Source organism: Acanthopagrus latus, chromosome 17, assembly GCF_904848185.1.
Source record: "Acanthopagrus latus isolate v.2019 chromosome 17, fAcaLat1.1, whole genome shotgun sequence".
Classification (NCBI taxonomy): domain Eukaryota; kingdom Metazoa; phylum Chordata; class Actinopteri; order Spariformes; family Sparidae; genus Acanthopagrus; species Acanthopagrus latus.
Window position 1 is genome coordinate 12,697,326 of NC_051055.1, and position 19,721 is coordinate 12,717,046.

The 19,721-nt window shown below is 41.0% G+C and overlaps 1 protein-coding gene across 1 annotated transcript; it reads right to left on the bottom strand.

The window, feature by feature from the left end:
• Positions 1 to 109: 109 nt before the first annotated feature.
• On the bottom strand, positions 110 to 3,483 carry LOC119005697. The gene is made up of 7 exons (XM_037073558.1): positions 3,460 to 3,483; positions 2,647 to 2,711; positions 1,788 to 2,070; positions 1,404 to 1,567; positions 949 to 1,231; positions 565 to 728; positions 110 to 396 (listed from the first exon to the last, which is right to left on the bottom strand). Exons 2-7 carry the CDS (start codon positions 2,708 to 2,710, stop codon positions 110 to 112), a joined length of 1,245 nt encoding a protein of 414 aa, XP_036929453.1. The 5' UTR covers position 2,711; positions 3,460 to 3,483.
• Between the last annotated feature and the right edge of the window lie 16,238 nt (positions 3,484 to 19,721).

Sequence of the window (19,721 nt, forward strand, 5' to 3'; positions counted from 1 at the left end):
GAAAACTATAGCTTTTGGTTTGTAAATAATGGAGATATCCGGTGCACCAATTTCATGTAACACACACAACTGTTAAACGTTCAAACCTATTAGAAAACAGTCAGTGCTGTTACCTCGGATTATCATTGCCATTGTTCTTAAGGGAATTTCCAATGCGGATCTCAGCACCATGGATCCTTTGTTGGCAACAGTCTCTTCTGTTGGTTATGGTGACAGTGTTGACCTTATAGGACCTCAGGAGGTCCAGTCTCCACCAAGGATTTTTATCTCTCTGTGTGGTGCTACAGGATCCCTGGTGCCAGTTACTAGCACGACTTCCATCAATGGCCCTTTCAGGGATGGCCTTCCCATACAGGGAGGACTGAGTAACTTTTCCACCTTTAGCAATATTTTTAACTGGACAAAGCAATGTCATTTGTTATAAAATAGTTTAAGGCAATGGAGAAGTACCACATGTCTTGATCTGACCAACATAACTAAAGAACAGTCAGCATAATTTGATTGAACTTTTAATGTGGCTGTTTGCTCAAAGTCATCTTTTGAACAATATGTATTGCAAATCACCATTTGGGGCTTTCTTTCCAAAAGGCTGCCCGGTAACTTCGACCTCACACAGTGTCAGGTATTCTTGTCTTCCAGGAATCACAATGTTTACATAACGGCCTTCCATTCCACGACACTCAAAGGTTTTGGACTCCCCAGCGAGGATAGAAGTGATCACAGCACATCTGAAGATGAAAGAAAACAGTTTCATGAGTACAACAATTACATTAGCATACACTGTGCATAGAACTCACCAGTAGCCATATCTGGATATCGTTGACACAGTTATGCTGAAAACTATGGATTTTTGTTTGTAAATAATGGAGCTATCCAGTGCACTAATTTCATGTAACTTACACAACTGTTAAATGTTCAAACCTATTAGAAAACAGTTGGTACTGTTACCTTGGATTAGCGTTGCCATTATTCTTGAGTGAATTTCCAATGCGGATCTCAGCACCATTGATCCTTTTATGGCAACAGTCTCTTCTGTTGGTGATGGTGACAGTGTTGACCTTGTAGGACCTCAGGAGGTCCAGTCTCCACCAAGGATTTTTATCTCTTTGTGTGTGGGTGCAGGATCCCTGAGGCCAGTTACTAGCACGGCTTCCATCGATGGCCCTTTCAGGGACGGCCTTCCCGTACAGGGAGGACTGAGCAACTTTTCCACCTTTAGCAATATTAATAACTGGACAAAGCAATACATACTGTTATTCAATACTTTAAGGCAATGGAGAAGTACCACATGTCTTGATTTGACCAACACGACTAAAGAACAGTCAGCATAATTAGATTGAACTTTTACTGTGACTATTTGCTCAAAATCATCTTTTGAAGAGTATATATTTGTTGCAAATCACCATTTGGAGTTTTCTTTCCAGAAAGCTGCCCGGTAACTTCGACCTCACACAGTGTTAGGTATTCGTGTCTTCCAGGAATCACAATGTTTACATAACGGCCTTCCATTCCACGACACTCAAAGGTTTTGGACTCCCCAGCGAGGATAGAAGCGATCACAGCACATCTGAAGAGGAAAGAAAAGAGTTACATGAGTACAACAATTATATTAGCATACACTGTGCATAGAACTCACCAGTAGTCATATTTGGATATCGTTGACACAGTTATGCTGAAAACTATGGATTTTTGTTTGTAAATAATGGAGCTATCCAGTGCACTAATTTCATGTAACTTACACAACTGTTAAATGTTCAAACCTATTAGAAAACAGTTGGTAGTGTTACCTTGGATTAGCGTTGCCATTATTCTTGAGTGAATTTCCAATGCGGATCTCAGCACCATTGATCCTTTCATGGCAACAATCTTTTCTGTTGGTGATGGTGACAGTGTTGACCTTATAGGGCCTCAGGAGGTCCAGTCTCCACCAAGGATTTTTATCTCTTTGTGTGTGGGTACAGGATCCCTGAGGCCAGTTACTAGCACGGCTTCCATCGATGGCCCTTTCAGGGACGGCCTTCCCGTACAGGGAGGACTGAGCAACTTTTCCACCTTTAGCAATATTAATAACTGGACAAAGCAATACATTATGTTATTCAATAGTTTAAGGCATAGGAGAAGTATCACATATCTTGTTCTCACCAAAACCACTGAAACCACAATGGATTTTTCTCTCCACATATTTTGCTGTAGATTTGTCAGCACAGTTTCCATCAATGGCCCATTCAAGGAGGGCCATGCCATACAGTGGGCATTAAGACACTCTTCCACCTTCAGCAATGTCAGCATCCAGTGAAAGTTGTGAAATGTGAATTTGCGATAGATAGGCAGTCACATATTGATTTGACTAATGCCACTAAAGCTATTTCCTCACTGTGACTTCTTTGAAAACAACTGTTTTCACAACTTCACTCTACAATAATAACAAAACTATTCTGCATATCAACATGTTACAAGAGGTTCCACTTTCTCTCTATGTGTCTGTGTGTGTGTACTCTGTTGTACGTTGTATGTTTGATTCAAAAGAACTGGCTCTCTAACAATTTGACTTTTTATTCAGTGTTGTAGTCTAGTAAATACCAGAGTTGGAATTCATTGAAAGAAAGATCAGCAATTTGATTGAAACAATTAATCAAATGATCTCACCAGAAAGGCCACTCGTCTGACCTAGAGTACCCAACAAGATAAAAACCACAGCTGCAGCCATCATCCTGTTGACAAAGTTTACCACATCTTTATTGAAAAGTGATTTAATGTTATTAACCCTTTACTAAAAACCTATGAATATATTAACACACACACACACATAAAGTTATAAAACATTACATAATGAATACATTTTAGAAATAGCTATAATATCTCATTCTATCATTTGAATTTATATGCACCTGCAAAGGTTTTGCACACATTCCTCCTCACCAGGAACAATCGAGGCATCCACACCTCAAGTGCCTGGTTAATTTCTGGCTAATGGATGAAATTAACATGTTCTGTCTTTTTAAGCATGACTTTATGTAAGTATCATGTTTGTATCTCTGTTCTGTTTACTGAATGTGGTTCTGGCTTTTATTGGAAGTTGTAAGAAAGTGTCTGTCTGGCTATGATTCCTGCATTAGATAATTTTCTGCAGCCTTTTTTGCCAACCCAGTTACAGCAAATCATTATCATAAACTTAGCTTGAATTAGTATGTGCATTATGGTAACATAATTAAATCTATTGAAGCGCTATTGCTTACCCTGTTCTTAGTCAGAATTGTTTTTTAACCTTTGATGAATGAGTAGTTCTATTATTGTCCTTTTCCAATTGCTTTTCAGACTCACATTTAAAAACCATATAGTGTCTCATTAAAAATTAACGGCATTCTCAAGCTGCAATGTAAAGTGACACCTAATTCTGTTTGTTCTTTATAGACAATAAAATTATGAGTAGAAAATAAGCAATGTATTTCAAAGACCTACCTAGGAGCTCTTGAGCACCTTGGAAGCAGCTGTGATGTGCATGTGTGCATAGAGGGCATTTCTTTTATACTTTTGTGCTCAGCATGACTGACAACTGTTGGATTAAGGAACATCCTGAACAAATAGCCGATGTGGTTTTTGCGCCTTACCCACCCTATTCAATGTCAACGTTACTGTCTGATCACACATGATATCACAATGTTCATGTTTATGTCCTCTCGTTTTCCACTGAGCACACCCTTATTTGATTAGTGTTACCGTACTCAATCTGCATTTTGTTGCATGTGTGTTGATAGAGCTGCTGATTGGAGGTGCTTTTGTGTGTCTGATGCAGATCTATGTTGACTCATATTAGGTGTCTCGTTAAGTGTAACTTTGAGCTGATTTTTTTCTTTTTTTTCTTTTTTGGCAATCATTGCTTTTCCCATCTTGTTTGTAACCAAAAGTTAACTGTTATTTCATTCTGTCCAATGATCTTTCCCTAAACCTAACCATGCAGTTTTGTCGCTTAAACCTAGCCAAACTGACATGAAATTCAAAGAACATCCATCCCTCTACAACTGTTGATGTGCAATGCTGTTGGATTCACTTAAACCACTCCAAACTGGTTAGTAGCTGGTGAGACACTGTAGTTAATGTTAACAAATCAGTAGAATCAGAAATCCCATTTGAAAGGGATGGTTGGTAGAGATGTTACTGTAAAACACTGAATATCACATCAGTGCATCACATTTGAAGTGAACTTTAAAAAATGTAGTCACTGAATTTGATAAGAACTACTTATTCTTGCAGTAACTTTAGTTCAAGCAAAGAGTAAATCATAACCTGATTTATATCACTTGTATCACTGTATTCCTAAAATAGTGAAGATCATTTATTTCTATGGCTGTAGAGAGTATTCTCTGATGAAAAATGTAAAGTGGTTAAAGAAACATTGCCATAGCAACGGTATGAGCCTATCAACAGCTTTGCTCTTTTTTGGCACTGTTCCACACCCTCCCAGCATCCTCTCCTCACCCTGTCTGACTCTCCTAACATCTCTCCTCTCGTTCTCCCCCATCGTTTTTTTTTTTTTTTTTTTTAACATTTCACCCTTTTTCTCCCTGTTGGCTCTACGTCCCACTTGCCTTCACTCTCTACTCTGTCCAGGTCCACTGTGTCCAAGTTCCTCTCTGTTTTTTTTCATCTCTGTCTATATTCCATTCATTTTTTCCTCTCATCTGTCTATTTAGCAACTCTTCTGCTTACTCATTCTCAACTCCCTTCTTCTCTTGCCAACTGCTGCCTATCCTGTCACCTCGGCATCCTGTGTGACCTTCTTCTCTGTCCCATCTGTGTCTCTCCACACCTCCATCTCCCTTCTCTCACTTCATCTCTCCATTCCCCCATTCGTTCCCTCTTGTGTACTCTAACTTTTTCCCTCTTTTTCTTGAATTGCATACTCTCTGAGAGGTTTGTTTCTGCATGTCTCTTTCTTGAATTGCATACTCTATGAGAGGTGTGTTTCTGCATGTGTGTTTACAGATGTGTTTTCATGTGACGAGCCACATGTTCACTGCAGGTGTGTAGGTGTGCATGTGTGTGTTACAGTTTTTCTCGATTGTTTACACACAAAAACTGGTACTTGAGACACAATGACCACAACATGTCACTCATGCACCGACCCCCTGAACCAATTCTGCTAAACTACAAGCACAATTCCTGCTTTACACTCAAATTGCAGTTCTAAAACACACTTTTTTCAAAACACTACACACAATTCTCTGCATTTGGCACAACTTTCATGGAGAAAATCTCTTGTTTTCACAAGGAAGACACTGTCATTCAAAATTCTAAAGTCAATTGCCCTACTATGCACACTGACTCACCACATGGGCAAACACCTGTCACACAGTTTTACAATTAGCAATCAGAGCTTTAGCATAAAAGGCCAACATAAAAGGCTCTTCTGCTTTGGAGCAATGGATGCCAACATTGGAAACAGAGGCAGAGGCAGATCCAGAGGAGTGAGAGTAATGAGAATAGGTAAGAAATCTACTCTCACTAGAAAATTGCAGTACTGCATATCAATACAGTACTCAATGAGTACAGTAGTACAGTATTGCCTGTGGACTGTTCTGTTGACTGTAAACATACAGTATGTTTCAAGTATTTGGGAAATGTATTCCTACTTTGTATTCCTACACAGTATTTACAGTATTTTACTATTTGTATTGCAGAACTGAAAGATTACCAACACAAGGTGGGTAAAATATATTTGTTACCGCGTATTTGTGTGTCCTGAGTATAAAAACAATATTCTCAAATATTTTACAACACAGTCATGTATGAGCTGTCTGTAGTAAGTGTAACACTGAAAGAAAGGCCTAAGTCATTATGATCAATGAAGAAGAAGTGTTGTCCATTCATCATAGTGTTTTACATTGAGCACATCAGTGTTCAACTGGTTCTTCTAAATGTCTATTCATTTGATGCTTTGTGTGTGCCATTTGAAAACAAAATACCATTTTGAGAAGAAATAACATTGTTTTGAATGTAAAGTTTCATTTTGCAGGAGAATTGAGGGGTTTTGCCCATTGTGTGTGTGATTTTTGATTTGTGTGTAGAGTTCTGAGAGTATGAGGCATGCTTTCAGAAAATGTGTGTAAACAATCGAGAAAAACTGTAATGCTTGAATCCCACAGGCTGTAAACTGGCCCTTTTTTGTGTATTCTCTCTGGAACTGTGTTTGTCTGCCAACTAATATCTTTCTATATTTGGTACATTGCATACAGTTGATCACATGTGATTGTTGTTAATACTGTGAGTGTTTGCCCAGCCACAAAATAATAATAACAGCTTAATTTTCTTTGTGACACATTGACATAGTACCTTGTTTGAGAGCAGTCAGATCAGCCAGACATTCTTCTTGCCACAGAGTGCCTGACAGTCTCCTATGAGGGACACAATCCAGAGTCCCTGCTCTCTCTAAGTACTTAACCTCTTGTTAGAGGAGGGGATGGTAATAAAATGGTGTGTGATATAGTTAATGTATGCACCATCTGGTTCCTGGTCAAAGGCTTAGCAATCTTTCGGAAACGTATTATACAGGAATTATCTTATGGCATTTGAAATTGATGATGATGTATATATTTTGACATGTGTTTCAAATTTAAGGATAAATAAGATTGGTAAGTTAATGCTTGACTTTTATTTGCTGTGACAGCGAAAAATAGGAAAAAACGAGTGATACGAAAAAAAATCTTATATTGGTCATTGCTTGCAATAGCACATTGTAAAAGTTAGCTTGGCCATAAGCCATGCTAACACTTTGGAGTACAGCTAACATTTCTGTCAATTACTACATAATTCAAATTAACATATGTTTGTTTGTTTGTTGTGATGTGTTCCTCTGTTGATGTCATTCATACAAGATTAACCATACTCTGGCATCATAGTGTAAGTGCTGATTTTTCTTTTCCCCTTAAAGTGAAGATGTCGCCAAAAAGCAACCAAGGCTTTATTTGTGATTGAATATGAGTCAAACCTTCGTGTAAATGCATAATTATGAAGAAAGAGGCACTTTTAAGATTTACAGTAGTTTCGTTTTCGGGCAAGCTAATTTTCGATGGAGTGCAGGGGCACTCTTATGCTAGCATCAAAATCGCTATTTCGATCCCTGAGTGTGACCTAACAAGCAGGCTTGAAGAACGGTCCACCATTACTCTCCTGCCTGTTAGGTCGCACTCGGGGATCGACACTTTTTGTCTGCCATGATGGCAGCATGCCGGAGATCCAGCTCTTATGGTGAGTGTTTCAAAAAGCTTCTTTTTAGTAAACTCTACGTACACAAACAATGTTCTCAATGCTCGTGTTCATGTGTGGAGACCCTGGAGATACTATGAGCAAAGCCCATGCACTCCACTGAAAATTAGCTTGCCTGAAAACGAAACTACGGTAAATTTTAAAAGTGCCTCTTTCACCGCAATTATGCAATTACATGACGGTTTGACTCACATTCAATCACAAATAAAGCCTCGGTTGCTTTCTGGCGAGAGTTTCACTTTAAGTGTCATGAAGAGAACTTTTATTGTTACAGAAAACTTCATTTCCTCTCAAGCAAGAGGACCCCTTCCAAGGCGATGGGGTCTTACAGTGTGCCTTACTGCTGCGCATGTGTACTTGCTAAATTTGTGAAGACATCACATGTTTGACAGAAGAAAGGAAGAAGGGAAGACAGAAAGATGGATAAAGAGGGGTGTTAAGAGGGAATCTCAGTGAAAGAGCAGACTCTACACCGGCTCTCCAGGGAAGCACTCTCTGCTCAATCGCTTGCTCTTAGGTCCCCTCTAATGACATCTCTAGCACCAGATTGCCTCCCCCCGCTAGAGTACTTGTTTCAGTCTATTTTTCCAGAGAGATGTTCCTAAAACGGGGTGTTGAGCATGTGTAGGTGGGGGGAGGCAGTCTCTCAGACAATCAAATGATAGGATTTTCTCTTCCAATCATTTTTGATAGCGTGTCTCTTCCCTCTCCTCTGGCTTCTGGTGCGCCACAGAGAAGTGAAAGAAAGAAAGAAAAAAAAAAAACAAAGCGCTGAATTTGTCCTTCTGTCCTTCATCCCATCATGTCCACAAAGATTATTTGTCCGCTTTTTAGGTAAGTCATTTTCAAGCTGCTTGTCTTTCATTTCTCCTCTCCACCGATCTGAATACCAATACTTTGCCTCTTGTTTTCCACAACATTTAAAGAGCCTGGTGGCTCAGCTAACTAAAGTACTAAGAAAGCACTAAGAATTAGGGTGCTCTCCTAAAGCTGCTAAAAAGGAAGCCTAGAATGAAAAAGACTCCAGGTCAGCAGAAATGTCTCCAGATGTAAAGCATAAGCAGAAAGATAAGGTAGTTGCTCCTCCCTCCTCTCTCAGGGTGCACTGAAAGTTATGCTGCCTCAAAAATGTGGCAAAACGCCTGATAATATAATACCAATGGAGGTCAACTGAGCTGTGGCGCTTGAGTATTCGTTCAATTAGTTTCTACAGCATGAGCTCAAGTAGAACAGATTCTGAAAACTCGGGATACATCTTGGCATTCATTTACTGAAGCAGACAGAACTCTACTCTTACTCCTCTGCACGGTATTGTGGACATGGATTTACACACAAACCCAGTGCCAGCAATCAGTCATTCAAATCACTCACCCAGAGTCTTCACGTTATACTGAATAGTATGTTACTCTGAAATATACACTTCCTTGTATTGTTAACACTTTTAAATGTACAAATTGATAATGTCCAGCTTAATAATGTCCTGCAAAATGTTGTCTTTATTGGCTGAGTTTGTGTTTGTTTTACATGCACAACATTTTTTGGAGGGGCTGACAGCAAGCCATTTTACATATACAGATCTTACCCTTACAATCACATGTCTCTACACCTGGTCAGACTGCCAGGTGAGAGCCATCAATGCACTGCTTCAGTGTGAGATCCCTGGGAGATCCTATTGGTCCCAGAGCACAGGTTGCCAATGTGGCTTGAGATCCTCTGATGATCTTACCCAACAATCTCTAAGCTTTCTGCTGTTACTTGACCATAAACACAATTCCAGATACACTGTTCCAGTGAAGACTGGGCAAGGAATTCCGGGAAAAAATGTTGACTAATTTTTTTTGCCCAAACCATGACCAAGATCATCAATGATAAGATGGAAGACCAAAGCTGTGCTCCTTAAAGGCATAGTTTGTGTTTTTTTGAAGTGGGGTCATCTAAAGTACAGTTGATCTGTTCCCTACCGTAATCACCGATCAGCGCAGCCTCAGTTTGGAGGAGTAGAGAGCAGCTCCAGCTCAAGTGTACGTTGTATAGAGAAAATTTACACCACTTTACATCGCCGTGAGACCTGCCTTTCTTTTGGCACTACATTTTCTCAACCGTAGAACCTCCGTATCCCTACGTAGTTGCGCTAATGCGTAGGGATACGGAGGTTCTACGGTCTGTGTCTGTGTCTGAAATTGTTAAGTTTTGTTTTTATCGAAAGTGAACCTCTCGTTCAGCATGTGGGCCTCGCACTGTATGTCGCTGCTTGCGAAAGCCCAGTTGTGCGAATGCGTAGGGATATGGAGGTTCTACGGTTGAGAAAGTGTAGTGCCAAAAGAGAGGCAGGTCTTTCAAATGTCACCATAAGGTCTTAATCATTTTCATGCAATGCTAATCCCGCTGCGAACGTGGTCAAAGGCAGACTTATCAGAAAAACGACCTGATAGGTCAACTGTGAAGCAGCTATCAATTAAGACATTTCTTTATAGGTGGCAACATCTAGTGGCCTTAGTAATATATTCAGATTTCAGTAATTATAAAGGGAGTACAGGAGGAGTCAGGCGATGTTGTACAATATGCGATAAAGTCTGTTGAGGGAGGAGGTCATGGGACAGACGTTTGGATCAAACAAGAACAAGACTTTCACCCAGGAGACTGCTGGTATCCCTGCCCAGTTCATCCAATCAGGACAGAGAACTCCATAAAGAGGCGGTCCTGTCTGACTGATAAACAGACAGAGACCAGGATCCTCCTGTTCTGATGCCTACAGTGGCAGTGTCAGAGCAGGGAAAACCACCAATTCCAGAACTCCCATTGATGGCTGATTGTACCAAACAGGCCAAGAGAAGAAAAAAAACACATAAAAGAGAGAGAGGTGAAGAGAGCTGCCTCGAAACAAAGAAAGGAGTTGTTCGAGTGTGGTGACGTTAGAGAGGAATGCGGGGATTGCTAACTACAAAACAGAGAGGACGTTACCTAAAAGGATAACACTAAGTGCTATATCGAAGGCAGCTGGACTTGTTTCGGATCAATTTCTTGAAGATGTTTCACCTGTCATCCAAGAGCCTTCTTCAGTTCTTAAAATGATAACGCTTACAGCAGCTTTATCCCGAGTCATGATGTTTTCATAAATTTAAACAAGTTTTTTTAATTGTCAAAACTCAACCAAATATTCAGTGTATGACAAACATATCACACCCCTTTAGCTGGCTCGTTCCATCATGACATTTTGAGAAAGGTGATCATAAGACGATTTTGCAGTGACTGTTATTCGATCTACATTGCCTCCATCCCCTTTTACAAACACTGTTAAATAAACTAAAGTGAAGTTTGCAGTTAGGGTTGATTGCATTTTGCATGGTCCAGTGAAGGAGTAGTATTTGCTCTTCTTGCATGCCATCCACCCTCTGGGACTCTACACTCCGTAGCTGAGTAGTTTACTGGAAGCCGAGGTGCCTGTTGATGAAGGCTGTGGTGTCTGTCAGCAAGAAAACAACACCATGTGGTCCACGTTGGTGCGCAATGAGGACACTCATCTTCTCAGAGGCGCGTTGCCATGTTCTGCTGTTCTGCAGCCACACTGTCTCGATAGGATGTCCCACTGATATACAACCACGCACAGGTCGCACCCAGTTTCCTCACTTTATCTACTGCTCTCCTTTTCTCTCTCTCTCTCTCTCTCTCTCTCCATTCCATTTTTTTCTGTCTGCTGTATGCGTCTCTATCTTCCTCCATGCTCTTTGACTCTCTCCCTCATTTTGTTTGTCTCCCCCTTCCATCGGTCTCTTCCCCACATCCTTGATCCTCTTTACAGTTTGTCACCCCCCCCACACACACACACACACACACACACACACACAAACACACACACACACACCAACCCTAATGCCTACACCCATCCCTCTCTTCCCTCAGCTCACAGGAGGGTCAAGTGCGCAGGCTTTTGTCTCAGAACATGTGGAGGGAATTAATTGGCTCCAGCGTTTGGCTCTTTCCACCCGACTGCTTCTGTGTGGCTGTCACCTGGCTCTCGCTTCGGCTTCTCTCTTTCTCTTGTTTTTTTCTTTCACCCACTCTCTCTCTCTCTCTCTCTCTCTCTCCACGTCTCTCCTTTTTGTCGCTCATTCTCACTCCTCCTTATGTTCCCTTATTCTTCCCTTCTATTCCGCTCTTTCTCTTTCCCCCCTCTCTGCCCTCTCTGTGTCGTGGCCCCCTTGTAAGATCAAGCCCTCTGCTGCAGCTGAAGGACTCTCTCGTTGTGTCTAATGAGAGAGGATAATGTGTGCTGTTCTAGCTGATGGATATATAAGAGGAGATGGAGGAGAGAAATCGGCAGACAGAAAGCGAAATAAGAGCGTGAAAGGAGACGAATGTAGACATACATTACTTATAGATATATGCACTTTTTTTGAAGGTTTAATTTTTCATGTAACAGCAAATATGCCCTCAATCATATTCACCCTTACAGCGAGGATGTGAATTCTCTTTTCATTTTCTCTCCCCGACTTAAACTAAATCTTTTTGTCCCTCCCCTAATTTGCATCTGTCCGGTTATTTCTGTGGCTACACATTTCAAAAATTTAAAGCTATGGATAAAAAATCACATCTTGTGCAAAGCCATACAGATGGATGACAACGCATCACTCCTCTTGCGCTCTGTCCTCTCGCCTTCCGCCCACCCACCCATCCTTACATAGTCACAACTGTCACAATTCCTAAATGAAAAGGGGAGAAAACTGTTTTGCAGGGAGCTAAAGATTGATTTAAAATCACTCCATTCCCCTTCCTGATCCTCTTTTATCCCTCCCCATCAGTCCATCCATCCCACTGAACCATCCTCACAACCTCACACCCTCAAAATTCAGATGCATTTAAAAAACTGCTAATTTCATTTCCCCTGCCCCTCCCTTTTTTCTTTTTTTTTTTTTTACCCGTACCCCAATTACCAGGCCCCCCTTTCCCTCCCATCTACCCCTCCCTCCCACACCCCCTCCTAAGAAAGAGGGATAAATCAGGCTGCATATTAATTGTATTCAAAGGGGGGACCATGTGCCTGGCGTACTCCTTGTTTCCATGACAACCAGCGCAGGATCCATAAAGATTTCAGGGGCAAATGGGGCTGGGAGAGCGGGGGTCACCCCAAAAGAGGATAAGCATAATTACAGTGAGATAGACAGCCAGTCAGGGAACGGTGAGGTCTGTAAGCAAGTGTCCCAGCCAGACAGATACTGTAAACAGCCTGTCTCGGATTTAATAGCCGAGACACCTTTCATACCCAAGTCTGTTTATTGGATAGTATGTTCTGATGGACATTTTCAAGTATTTTCCTTTTTTCAGTCAAATATTAACAATAACTGTTATCATTGGTTTTTCAACACGGCATCAAAAGTCCTCACTGGTTCATATCATTTGAACGCCTTTTTTTACCAAATCTTTTGGAAGGCATGGCTCTCTCCTCACCTCACATGAATATCAGTAAGAAAATTGCTGTTTTTGTACATGCGGGCTTGGTTATCAAGCTGTTTGTTTACTCCAGCAACACCATGGCACAGAGTCACTTTTTGCTACATGAATGAACATGATCTGTTCTCTTATCCGTGTGGTCTACAGTGAAGAGAACCCTACAGAAGAGTTGAAGAAAGAGCCGGGAAATATTTTTTTTTTCCCCCGTCTTGACTCGTCATGCAGGCAGTGCGATGAAATGGATTTTCAGCTGATTAAGCACAGCACATGGCCCGCTACGAGCGCTCACCCAAGAGTGGAATATACATCCAAGTATAAAGTGTAAAGTTTAAAACTGTCTCCATATTAAAAAATGGTAATTGATTTGTGGACACATTAATGCTGAAACACGCATCTCGTATCCGTCCCATCTGTTACATGTGGAATGTTTGCCGACACAGTGTCACACAGGAAGTACACATACTCTGTATAAGCAAGGTAAGACCTCGATTCCCATCACTAAATCTATGTCAACAAAGGTGAAAAAAAAGCCTCTGTTTACTTACTGTCACGGTCACAATATTATTCTGTGTTTATTAATCTACCCAAACCTACACAATAAGAAAATTACATTTTGTTGCTTTAACTAATCTCTGTTGGATCTGTACCTGATGACCTGGAGGCAGACCTGCCTTTCTGCACCTGTCCACCAGCTGTCACTGCTGAATCATATCTCCTAACTTATCTCCTGTTTAATTTACAAATAAATAGGCAACTGTGAAAAAAAGAATAAATAAATAAATAAATAAACAAACCTGCCTGACGTGGAATATTGATGTCTTAAGTACAATGGAACAAGACTTAGTCAATAAATCATGATATACATGAAGCACGTGACTTGAAGTCTCTGCTCCACTTAAGAGGAGAAAAATAGCGCCACCAGCTGTTTATCTTGACGCAGGAGTTCTGAATAACTGTGTGACAGTGGGGAATGTAAACATACATCCAGTTGTATTTTCTTTTGCCACATTTCTCAAAATGTTCTGTTCTGCCTCCTAAATCTGCTTTGGTATCAGAGAAGTGATACTGTGTTTAAAACAGGTTAGGACTGGCCATTTGTGTGTGCCATTTGATGAAAAGTACAAAACAAAAATGAAATCCTCTGCTGTAATCCTGCTGTGGTGACAAAACAACTTCTTTTTTGTGTCTCTCTGCTCAGAGCTTGCAAAGGTGGTGCTGAGCTTGAGGTTAAAAGCTCCTGATACAAGCAGAGTTGTAACAATGCCAGGACTGACACACACGGGTAAATGAACGACAAAGAATGGCTCCATTTTAAACTTGATCATTTGGAATTTAGAAAAGGGTAGGAGAAGAAATGGATGAAGTGATGTAACTGATTTCTCCGATAAATATTTTCATTTTGGAATTACCCCATCTCATCAGCTGATCCATAAACTGGGATGGTTTGCAAAATTAAGAAACTAAACAAACTGCCTCTCTCAACCTTTTGGCATACTTTTCGCATGTAAAAGTCGTAGTAATGGAGTCCTGGGTCTTGAAGTACAGTAGACAGAAATAAATAGACTCTACTGTACACTGCGTGCTGTTCAGGGCAGGTTTGCAAATGATTTATCTGAGATGTCAATAACACACTTCAGGAAGGGCCACAGCCCTATTTGTCCCAAGGATATAAAACTACAGGAAGCCAGACATGCACACACACACACACACACACACACACACACATATATATACACGTGCACAGTGCAGAGGCTGTATGTATTATGCATGAATTTGGTTTAATTGTGTGGATCCTATTTGCATAACCTCTCCTAGTTTGATCAAATATGCTCATCTATATTGCAGTCCTCTGACCTTGGCTGTGTGCATGTTACCTCTTGAGTGTGTGTGTGTGTGTGTGTGTGTGTGTGTGTGTGTGTGTGTGTGTGTGAGTATACAACATGTTTTATAGCAGGCACACATGCACACTGATTGTGTACATATTCCACGTGAGCTGCATACTTTTGCACTTGTGTGTGTGTTTGTGTGAGCGTGCACGATTGTGTGTAGGTGGGCCGTGGCTGAACTTGTCTGATTCCTAATAGCTCTCGTCATCAGCGCTAATGCTCGTCTCTCTCTGCGAGCGGTGGTGGCAGCAAGTTAATCTCAGTGCAAATGCAGTCTTTTATGCTGCAGACTGAATTGTGGAGGTCACATTCAAAGCATAATTGGTTACAAGCAAGTTATTAGATTCAAAAAACTGTAATCAATAACATGTAACACACATAAGTGTCAGAGTTACTCTTGGTTGCCATAAGGACTGACTGCAACAGTACTTGTTGCTATTAACCAATCTGCTTTTTGCACCTCATACTTGTCAGTATAATACATTATTTCCTATAACCCTCCGTGGGCCACTTCACTCGCTAGCCTGTAAGAATTTCAGTGAATAAAAACTTGTGGAATTGGCAGTTAAATTAACTCTGACAGTATAGAAAACATTTCAGAGCTGAGAGTAGATACACAGGTCTCACCTCCCCCCTTAATGATGCTTGGGTGCACAGCTTTAGGTGCTGAAGCTCAGTCATCACCCACTCGGAGGTGCTTCCTGTCTTAACACAAGCTGATAATGTCCTGATCCCAGAACATCTGCTATAACATTTCCGTTTGTTTGCGGTCTCGTTGTTTTGGGGCTGTTACACAGACAAAGTCTTCATTAAGGCTCCAGGAAAGAAATCAAAGCTCAATTTACAGTTTTATATTCTCAAATGAAAAATAAAACCGATCTCTGTTAAAAATATATCAAAATGTCCAGTAAACTATCCAGTAAATTATATCCAAATATTTCCCCAGATGGTGGCTTAAACAGCGTGAATGTGTTTGAGTGTCTCAGTCACTTTGACTTGCCTTGAGTTCTCAAGTGAGTTGGCTAGCTGGAGGCCAGTCAGCAGGTAGCATGGAATTGGATGACACAACTTCCTCAGGTGATGGAAATGTTTTAAATTGAACGTCGGGAGACAAACAGCAGCAGCATGGATTCAAGGGTGATGGGTGATGCAGAAGTTTCTAAACCAGTCAGTCCGTCTCATCTGTTGCACACAGTTGGAGCTTGTTATTACACTGATTTAGCGAAACTTGTCCGTTGACTGTTTGTGGCCAAATATTACAGATTGCAAAATGACTTCAGCAGTTGAAACAAGCCAAAAACTGACTTCACACTGTATCGGAACACAGCTTGCTTGCTAAGGAAAAAAAGCCACTCCACAACAGTTAACTTACGCTCTGCTCTACTCATGCATAACATTGTGTATGCAATTTATAAGGTTTATCTATTCTTTAACAGCACAATTAAGATAATTTTGTATGTTGCGGTTTCCTTTCCTTCCTCTTTTCTTGACTTCAGTGATGGCAATTCACCTCACGACTAAGGCGCACCCTTTAACACCAGCGCCGTCTAATGCTAAACGAACACAGGAGGCTGTTGTGATCATTCTTTTTTTTCACAAAGCCAAAGATATTTATTGCAACAATTAAGACCTGACTCAGTGTCAATACCTTTACCTCATTCACATCCACTGAATCACTTGAAGAACCCCTCCATATCACCCAGGCCTCTTGGTCAGAGCTGCTGTCTCAGACCCTAATTCTCAACCAAGTTTGATGGATGGATGAGCAGACAGATGGATGGGGGGGGATCGATGGACCGATAAACGAATTGGCAGACAGATGGACGGATGAACAAATGGATGGTTGGATAAGTGTAAGGGTGAATGGATGGATGGATAGGCATTTTTACACATGGCTGTCTGTCTGCATTCCTGTCATGTCCAAGGCTGATTTTTCACCCGGCTCAGACAAGCGTGTGTGTGCGCCTGTGTGTGTCTGTGCGTGTGTGTGCCTGTGTGCATGTGTGCGTGCGGACATCAGAAGCAACTTCTGTTTTTTTTATGTGTGCGTGCACGTGCGTATGTGTGTCAAGCAGCTGTGTTCAGCAGACAGGTTATCTTGGAGGGATGTGCCTCAGACGGTGAGATGATATTTATTCAGAGGGGCAGATTTGATTTCTGCTTGGACCATTTCCGACTGTAGGCTCTGTGTTGTTTAATCCCATGAGAGTCCGCAAATATGTGAGACCTGATACACATACTTCAAGCACAGCAGACATATTATGGGGGGAATAAGGAAAATGTAAAAGCTTGTGTTTTAGATGGCGAAAGTGAGAATCTGTAATCAGCATGTTGTACTTGTAGTGGCATACGCAAATACTGGTTTCACCAATCTGCACTGCGAGTAATGTAATTATACCATGCCTAGACGTAGAGTTCAGACATTGTGAAATTGCAGCAAATTCACAGTGTTTGATGCTTTCATCATTTAAATCCAGTTTTGTGCTCGTGTTAATGTCTTTAGATGCGTGACTATGGAGCAATACAGACATACTGTAGCCACCTAATGGCTGCATGTCAATAGCAATCTAAGCTGTCCCCTGAGCCCTAAAACCACATAAACCACAGATGGTACAATTCAATTTGCTTGGATGCATCATTTCATAAATCGCTAATTCATTTGTGTTAAATTAATGCTGTGCCCATTACATGAGGTCGCCCGACGTGTGCAGACGACGCATGATATTCGAACAATGCTTCCAATAATCTGTAAATACTTTTGTTAGAGGCATTTAAAAAGTTTGGAATTCCCTTTTGAATGTTTTATTGATTGTGTGGGTCCAGTTAGTGTTTGTCTCCACTAGGTTTCCACCCTCTGAGGTTTAGGCTGTAAATAGCAATAACCTTACTGGAGGAAAGAACTGGGAATGAGTCATTAATTATAGGACAATGGTTCGGCGAAGGGCCACTGAGTGCAATCTATGAATTAGGAGCCGGCCTACAGTGCCATTTGCATGATACTGGGAGACTAAATTGCGATTCCAGCAATCTATTGAGAAACAGTTGCTAATGCATCTAAGTCAAAGGAAGCTAGGCACACATTCATAATACATTATCCCTCATCTATGCAATCACTTGAAGAAATGATTGCTCTCTACTCTCTCATTAGCATTTCCTCTCTATTTCCGCCCCGTGTCTCTTTCTCTTTCTCGTTTTTTTCCCCCTTCTTTACAACGTTCTTTCCCTGTTCTTATTCACGTCTGGATGTGGCTCAAAGGCACAAAAGCATACCATCATCCAAGTGCACTCCATTGTCTAATTCCACCTTTCCCGAGCCTGGCTGTTCCTCGCTGCCATTTAGGTGAATCTCTGTCCCCGTGCATTTAGCGAGGCAATGACAGGTGATGCATGGAAATGACATCAGTTAGTGAGAGCTTTGTCTCTTAGAACATCCCACTGAAGTAAAAGCACATCTAATGTTTGTATGAATGAGGGAAGAGGGGCTTTCAGAGCGCAAATGCGAGGTTTTGTATAAAACATCATGCTGGTGAATTAAAAAGACACATTCTTCCATTGTGTGCCTCAAGCAAAATTTCAGCTTTAGGTTGCTTCATCTAGGACGTGATTTTTAAAGCCTCATTTTACCAGATGAAGCTGCATTCATGGTAGCATTTTGGCAAACTATGATAAATAAATAGATAAATAAATAAATACGCTAATAATGGATTGGATTCCGAACCAAAGCCACTTTTTTTTTAAATTACTTTAAAGACATTCATCCTTTAACCTCTAGAACTGTAGCGCCTCCTGTGCTAATCATGTAGCACCGTAGTCCAGCGCAATACCAACTTAACGGAAAGAAGCTAAAAGCACGTCATAAACGTTTTTACCTAAAAAAAAAAACAATTCCAACACCAGGCAACTAAAGCAAAAGTAACAAAAATGGTGCATGCTCACAAATGGGCTCTAGCAATTATAGTGTTCCATGCATAACAATATAAAGAAAATGCCATGTAAAAGCTTAGCTCTACAAATTCAAGGCCAAACACAGTTGTATGTAGATGTAGTGTATACCTATGGTGAAATGTAAGAATGAGTTTGTCTGATGTAACATAAGAAACCTAACCTATTAATTTTTGGCAAGTCACTTTCAGCAAATTTCTGATGCAGAGGGCAGGTTACGTAAGGACATGCTCCTTTATATTCAATAAAACCTTCCAGGAGTTAGATGCAGTAAGATACAGTATGTGAATGCCATATAATCAAGCTCTCCAGGAGAGGGTTAGTGAAGGGCTAACACAGAATGAGACTTTCTGAGAAAAAAAAAAAAAATAGAGGCTTTTGGATATTTGGAGAGAGAGGGAGAGAAAAATAGGCAGACACACAGAAATAGAGAAATATAGATACAGGTTCACGGAGGATATGCACTATCCTGTGTCTTTAATCTCTCTTCGGCTGGACCATCTGCAACCCTGTCAATGTAGCTATAATTAAAGGGTACGACAGCCGAGGCCACCCGGCAGGGGGTCCGCCTGCCTCGACCCCACGATGCACGTCAAACACACCCCTTCACCCTCCACTGTCCCTCCGCATTGCCCCTAATCTGGTCTGACATTCGCTGGGAAACAATGCAGAAAATGGGTTTTCCTTAGGAAACTATGTGCCAACAATGCTCTAATCCAGTGACCAACACTGAAAAACATTAGGGTAGAAGTTTTTACATTGCGACTGAATTCTTTTTTAGGTTCTTTTTTTCAAGTAATCAGCTTCAAGCACATCTTCCCATCATGATTCAGGGAAAGAAAACAATTGTAAACATGACAATTTCTTTGACGTTGACAGTTTTAGATCATCTTATGCAATTCCTCGTTACAACCCATTCTAATCTGAAAATAGATATAGGTTGTTATTGTGATAGAGGCTCAACACATTTGACAAAACGATATGTATTCTTTGCAGTTTTTTGCAGGACTTCCTCCCTGTGAGCCGGCTGTGTCCTCTGTCCTGTCTGTGTGAAGGTTTGGGGATGGGGAAAAAGAAAGGTTAACTGGGATGGACTGTGTGTACTGGCAAATCTTAGTCTTTCCCGCTTGCCGAGATGTAATTGTAAGTGAACAGGGACTTGTGTGTCTCTCCTTGGGCAAT

What these genes read in the sequence shown, in the direction of transcription:
- LOC119005697 (XM_037073558.1), bottom strand. Translation starts at nt 2,710, where the DNA reads ATGATGGCTGCAGCTGTGGTTTTTATCTTGTTGGGTACTCTAGGTCAG. An exon ending in AATGGCAACGCTAATCCAAG is followed by an intron (nt 1,568 to 1,787) that starts GTAACACTACCA and finishes TTTCCTCTTCAG; the next exon opens with ATGTGCTGTGATCGCTTCTA. An exon ending in TGGAAAGAAAACTCCAAATG is followed by an intron (nt 1,232 to 1,403) that starts GTGATTTGCAAC and finishes TGCTTTGTCCAG; the next exon opens with TTATTAATATTGCTAAAGGT.